Source organism: Plasmodium reichenowi, chromosome 11, assembly GCF_001601855.1.
Source record: "Plasmodium reichenowi strain SY57 chromosome 11, whole genome shotgun sequence".
Lineage (NCBI taxonomy): Eukaryota > Apicomplexa > Aconoidasida > Haemosporida > Plasmodiidae > Plasmodium > Plasmodium reichenowi.
The window spans coordinates 1,465,317-1,473,232 of record NC_033656.1 but is presented as its reverse complement, the minus strand read 5'-3'; the positions used below and the strand labels follow the sequence as shown (position 1 = coordinate 1,473,232).

Sequence of the window (7,916 nt, the reverse complement as noted above, 5' to 3'; positions counted from 1 at the left end):
ATAGTATAAAAATACATATACAAATATATGTACAAAAAAATATATAAGTATATAAATTTTATTATTTTTTAATTTTACTTTATTCTTAGGATATATTATTTTTCTAGCTAAAATGAAATTTAAAAGAATTATATATATATATAATATTTATATATTAAATATTTTTAATATATATATTTATATTCTTGTTAATATAATGTAAAATATATTATATATATATATATATATATATATATATATAATATATATATTCATGTTTTTTATTTACTCATCCATTTTAATATTGAAGAAGGAAAAGAAATATAGGATAATAAAAATATATAATGAATAATCATCCAGTAATTAACATATTTTTGAATAAGTATCAAGGGTTATACAAAAACCTGCCGAATAAAACACATATAATATTATTACCCGAATCTCAAACTTTATTAAATGTGAACATCAATTTAGAATTTATAAAAAGGCATTTATTTTATAAAGGACCTTCAAAAGATATTTATATAAATTTATTAGACGAATGTATAGAAATTGATTCAAAAAATATTTATACAAGTTATGGATTTGAAGAAAATAAAATATGTGAAATTATAAAAATTGAAACAAATGCTAATTATAAATTTTTCAAAGTCATTTTTATTAATGTACCATTAAATGTACAAGATAATGAAGAAAATAATTTTTTTTCTTATTATGATATAGGAGAAAATAAGGAAAGGGATAATCATTTTTATAATGATAGTAATAATTATAAAAATGATTTAAATATATTTTTTAATACAAATATTAAATGTAAAGAATTTTTTTATTCTCAACTTAATGAATTTAAACATACATATATTATAGTAAAAGGATATGAAAATTTTATTGGGAAAAAAATTCTAAACATTGTAGATGATACATTAACATATCAAAATAATACTAATCAAAAACTAAATGGTAAAGATATTAAAATATCTTTGATTAAATTTACCTATTCTTCTCTTTATAAACATATATGGAAAAATCTGCTTAAAAATTATGAAAATATTGAATATAAAATACAACATAAAATGGCTTATCTGAGAAAAGACATAAGTGCTTTTTTAAAAAAGGTTCAGCTGGAAAATATTAGTTTCTTTCACATAAAAGTAATTTCTTTTCATATTAAACAGGTTAGTTAAATAACATAAAATAATATTATATATCTATTCATTCTTTCGAAATATACACAGATTGAAAAGTATCATGATCCAATTAATAAAATACACATATTAGATAATATAAGTAAAATAATATGTGAAGTTGTATCAGCAGAAAATAATAATTTAAAAGAACAAAACATTGCCATTTATGATATTAATAGTGATACACTTATTTCAATCCTTGTGGCAGCCATTTCTTTCGGTGAAATTCAAAATTTAATTAGTCATTCATTACATTTACATATGTATATAGACAATTTAAGTACATCAGAAAAAATTGATAAGCTTTCTTATATATTTACAATATTCCATTCAGCTATTATGTATCTTTGTGATGTCAAAAATATATGAACATATTTATAAATGTGCTTTTTTTTTTTTTTTTTTTTTTTTCATATCATATATTACATATAATTATAAAATATTGACATTTGTTTAATATTTTTTTACGTATTGTTTTTCTGACTCATAAATTTTTAAAATTATTAAAAGTATATATATATATATATATATCTATATTTAGTATTAATTTTTTTTTTTTTTTGTGAACATATTTTTAATAATTTATTTTTAAAAAGACAAGTTGTATATTTAAAAAAAAATTTTATAATAAAGAACAGCATGTAACTTAAATATAACATGGACAAAAGGAAAAATTAAAAATATTATTCATATATATATATATATATATTCATTTATTTATTTATTTTTGTGTAAATATGTCATTTGTTATATTGAATAATAACTTATGGGGGGTATTAATATGTAAGACAAATATAAAAGTAAATTTTTTTTTAAAATTATAAAAATAATAAAAAAAAAAAAAAGGAAAAAATTATTATCGACACATTTATCTTCTCATATAATTTTTTTTATATTTTTTATTTTCTATTCCTTGGTACTATTATCACTATTATTTTTGATAGAACTATTTGCATTAAATTTGTTGAATATTTCCAATGCATTATTTATTTCACAAAGAACATTATTTAGGTAACTAAACATATGTGAAGTAAATATAGATGATTTATTTTTTGTATAAAGGTTGATTAAATTTTTTAACATTTCATCACTTAAACTATCATTATTTCTTTCCATATTTTTAATATTTAAATAAAAGTTTTCTTTATTAAAATCATGAGGTAATAAGGTTAATAGATCATTACTTTGTTCATCTTTTCTTTTTGTTTCATCTTCCTGTTCCTCTGATTTTTTATTTCCTTCATTTTGTTTGTATAAATTTAAATATTCATCATATTTATTAAAATTTACATCAGGGTTATTTAAACTTATATCTTCAGTGAAATGGGTTCCCAAAAGTTTGACTGATTCTTCATAAAAATTATTATACTTGAAATTATATAAATCATTTAGTTTTTTCAAATTTTCATAAGGTATCATATCATCTATTGATTTATTACTGTGCATATTACTATTATTACTATCATTACTATCATTATTATTATTATTATTATTATTATAATTATTATCTTTTTTATTATTATTATAATTATTATCTTTTTTATTATTATTATAATTATTATCTTTTTTATTATTAGTAGATGGTATATTGTCCTTATCATGATTGAGCGAATTACCATTTATATATTCATTTTTCAATAATACATCATCATTAATTTTTATTAAATCAAATAAATTAAAACCTAAATGATGTACATTCATATTATTATATCCATTAGATATATCATCATTATTTTTCTTTTTTTTATATATATCCTTATCATGAATCAAACTACCACCTTCTTCTTTTACTATAACATTTATACTTGGTGATATATTTAGTTCTAGACCTTTATCAATTTGTTCCTTATCCATATTCGAATATATATTATTTTCTATAACTTCCTTTAGATTACTATCAATAAAATAATTATTATCGTCTAGATATTCTTCAAAACAGTTTTTTCTTTTATCTCTTTGATGGTTTTTATCATAACTTGTTATGGATCCTGGAAAGTTTAAGAAACTTAAATCATCTTCATAATATCGTTCATTAAAATTTTCTATTTTTTCTTTATAATTGTCGATATTATTCACAACTGTATTATCCATTATTTTTTCCTTATTGCTTAGATAATTAATTATTGTCTCATTTTTCATATCCAAAAGGTTATTATCATAATAATTGTTATTATTATTGTCATCTTCATTCATATTGTCGTTCATATTATCATTCATATGATCCTTCATATTATCATACATTTTATCATTATTCTGAATCACATTATTAATATCTTTGTTCTTTCCAAACGAAGCAACATTATTACCACTACTACTATTATTGTCTATTAAAAATTTGGGTAGGAATTCACCCAAATTTCCCTGTAACATAAAATTAATATTCATATTATCAGTGTAATTCTCATGAGGTCCCTTTCGATATGTACGATTATACGTACCCATTTTAACCTCTTCCATCTTATTAAAATAATCATTATTTAAGGTATCAGAAGTTGTTTCACTAGTGGTTTTACATAACTCCGAAAATTGTTCTGACCAATTTAAATGATTTATATTTGTATTATCATAATGATTCATATCTTTATTATCATATACTACAGTATTTTCATTTTCTGAAAACATATTATATGAATCATTCGCATTTAAAATGGATATATTATTTGTACTATTCATTGTTAAGGATGATTGGTTTAATATATCTTCGGTACTTATTGGTAAACATCCACTAGGTGCAATTTTTTTACCCTTCCATTTTGCTGCATTTAATAATTTGGTTCTTATTTTCTTTTCTTCCTTATTTTCTGGAAAACGAACTTCCAAAGGTTTATGAGCACCTGATAAAATTATTTTATTATTTAAACATTTTATGGCATTTACTGCTTCGTCCCTATTATAAAAAGTAACAAAACCAGAACCTCGTGATTTACTTCTTCTATCTTTTAATATAATTAATGAATCGCATCTACCAAAATTGCTGAATAAATTGTGCATATCCTTTTCGGTAGTTATAGGAGCTAAATTTCCAAAAAAGAGTTTTATTACATATTCTTTATTTTCAGGTAAAATTTCCCCTCCGTTTTCTATTTCTTCTTTCCCATTATGTAGTTCATTATCATTATCTATTTTATTATCAAAATTAATTGAATCACCAATAAAAAAGTTATTACTTGTGTGATTTGTTATAATGTCATCATAGTTATTATGTCCATCATGGATATTAAGTTCATCATGGATATTAAGTTCATCATGGATATTATGTCCATCATGGATATTAAGTTCATCATGGATATTATGTCCATCATGGATATTATGTTCATCATGGATATTATGTTCATCATGGATATTATTTCCATCATTGATATTATTTCCATCATGGATATTATTTCCATCATGGATATTATTTCCATCATGGATATTATTTCCATCATGGATATTATGTTCATCATAATTATCATTTTCATCATAATTATTATTAATAATATCAATGTGTTTATTATCATAACTATCCATAAAATTCTTATTGTATGTGTGCTTGCCCGTAGGTAAAAAATTATTTGAATTTCCACATTCGTTCTTATTTATTATAACATCATTGTTATTTAAAATATTATGACTCTTCTTGCTTTTATTCAATGTTTCATCATCTTCAACATCAATGCGATGACTCATTTGATTATTCAGTATACTATTCATCTTATAATTTCCTTTAATACTCATTTTATTTTTATTATTATTACGTTCCTTATCATTATATTTATTATAAGACAAATGAGACCTAAAATCGAAACTGCTCAACAAGCTTGTATTAGATTCAGAAGGATTATCCATTAATTTCTCATTTATCATGTTATTTTCACTCTTATTAATTTCTATATCATGAAAAAGAATTTTCTTTTCCTTACCTTTCTTGTTATTCACAATTCCGTTCATTAAACAGGTGTTCATATTATTTCCATGTATATACTCTTTGTTTAAGTTATTAAACACCGAATTGTTATTCTCACCCAAACTTTTAAATACCTTTTTTTGTTTTCCATCCTGGAAAGAATTATCTTTCATATTCTTTTTGTTGTTTGAAATAATATTATCAGCACTATCAAAAGGGGCAGGTGGAATATATATGTCAAAATTATTATTACTATCAATATTATAATTACCATGGAAACTTCTATTACCATGAACATTATTATTACCATGAATATTAATATTATGAATACTATTTGTTGCTGTTTTATTATTATAAACATTATTGGAAAAAATTGCATTATTATACGTATAATTATTATATGTAGCATTACTAAACATTCCATTATTATAATTAGATTTCTTAAAACATATATTATCATAAGAATTGTTATTAATATTTGCACTATGAAAACTTGTATTGTTATAACTACCACTATTATATGTACCAGAATTGTACGTTTCATTTGTTGTTAACCTATTATTACAATTCATATTGTAGTTATATTCTTCATTTTTTAAGTAATCCTTTTTTTCATCACATTTTTCCATATTTTCAATAGTAAAAAAATCATCATACATATTATTATTTGCATAACGTTTATCTTTCATATCTGGTTTCATAAAATATTCTGATTTATTTTTTATATAATCCATATTTGTACGTATATTTTTATAATTGTTATTCATATAAAAGTTATCCTTCAAATTATTATATTTTTTATATTTATTACAATCATTTTCCATTATATTCATTTTTGAATATTCATTCTTATCAGTAAATAATTTTTTCGAATAATGTTTTTTGGGATTTTTGTTCTTATTATACATGTATATATTATAATTACTGTTCATAATATTGTAGTCGTCATTTTTATTGTTATGCATGCTAACATTATTAAGGTTATTATTCATAAGTCCATTATAAGATATATTCATGTCCATAAAAGCTTCATTATATAAATTATAATCAATAGATTCATTTACATCATTCTTATTATCAACATGTTTAAACGTTATATTTCGAATAATATTATCATTATAATAATTATTATTATTAATAATAATATTATCATTATCATTAATATTATCATTATTATAATTTTTATTATGGATATCAACCTTTTTGATTTTATTTATAGTTTCCTTTTTACATTCTTTATTATTTCCCTTTATAAAATTAGATTGGTTTGTTTTAATAAATGTTGCATGGTTTAATTCGTTCATACGATATAAGTTAATATTCATATTTTTCAAGTTATTTATATTATTACTAATTTCATGTTCATATATATTATTATTATTATTATTAATGTTTTTATCCATATTATTATTTTTATATATGTCACACAACTTATTATTACCATTTATCGTTTTATATATCATTTCATCATTACTAAAAACAAAATTGTCCATATTATGTTTTATTTTACATTCTTCCTCAAAATTTTCATTTCTGTTAACTTCTAAAAATAACTCATTAGGCAAAACATCCGTTCTTCCATTTAAGAAAGAATTATTTGTTACATTATTATTTTCATAAACCTGATCACATTTATTATGCACGCTATTATTATTAAGCATATTATTATTATTAATCATATTATTATTGTTAATCATATTAATATTATTATTATTATTATTATTATTAATATTATTATTAATATTATTATTATGCATGTTATTATTATTTAATATATTATTATTATTATTATTATTATTATTATTATTATTCAACATGTCATAATTATTTATAATATTATTATTATTTACCATATCATATTTTTTATCATTTTCATTATGTCGACATAAATTATTATTAAGTTCATTTTCGATAGCACTAATATTTTTATCATTGCATGCCATATATTTATTAACTTTTATCATGTTGCTATAATTATTAATAATAATATTTTTATTATTACTTATTTCTTTATTATCAATATTATTATTAATATTATTATTCTCATTATATATATATTCCTTTTTATTATTTTCTGCATGGCTATCCAAAGATATTCTATTTATCTTAACTGAATTAGCCTTAAGTGTTTTTGTAATTTCCCTATGTATATATTTTCTTGACTCTTCAAAATTTTCTTCATTCGAATTATTACTGATATTACTATTATGAATCTTATTGTTATTATTATTATTATTATTTTCACTTATGAACATTTTAAAATTAGGATAATACAAATAATTATCATGCATATTGTCATGACTACTTTTATCATTTGCTTCCGAAAAGATCTTGTTCATTTTAATAAAAAAAATAAATATAATAATTCTAAAAATTAATTATATAATATATACTTTATTATATATATATATATATATATATATATATATAATATATTACTACTTATATAAAATATTAAAACCACAAAAATATGTATATATATATATATATATATATATATATATAATATACATACATAAGTGAGGTTTATTATTAGTGTATATTAAACATAAATATAAATGAAAATATTATTATATATATATTTAGTCAGTTAAAAAAGAAAAGTATATATAATACATATTCAGATAATACATTATATTTATATATATATATATATGATAGATATTATATATTTCAAATCTTAATATATATGTAAGATTAAGAATATAAAAAAAATACTAAAATCTATTATTAAGATTATAATAAAATCAATATATTCATTTTAGTATCTTTATATAGAAATATTTATATAATGTAATATATATAAAAAAAAAAAAAAAAAAAAAAAAAAAAAAAAAAAAAAAAAAAAAAAATAAAAAAAAAAA

At 19.2% G+C, this 7,916-nt stretch overlaps 2 protein-coding genes across 2 annotated transcripts; one reads left to right on the top strand and one right to left on the bottom strand.

The window, feature by feature from the left end:
- Positions 1-323: 323 nt before the first annotated feature.
- On the top strand, positions 324-1,535 carry PRSY57_1137600 (hypothetical protein; the record flags this gene model as incomplete). Its single annotated transcript, XM_020114987.1, has 2 exons — positions 324-1,154; positions 1,215-1,535. The coding sequence occupies 2 exons, from the start codon at positions 324-326 to the stop codon at positions 1,533-1,535; spliced, it is 1,152 nt and encodes a 383-aa protein (XP_019970356.1).
- Positions 1,536-2,072: 537 nt separating this feature from the next.
- PRSY57_1137500 (RNA-binding protein, putative) lies at positions 2,073-7,391 on the bottom strand (the record flags this gene model as incomplete). Its single annotated transcript, XM_012908335.2, has 1 exon — positions 2,073-7,391. One exon carries the CDS (start codon positions 7,389-7,391, stop codon positions 2,073-2,075), a length of 5,319 nt encoding a protein of 1,772 aa, XP_012763789.2.
- Positions 7,392-7,916: the final 525 nt, after the last annotated feature.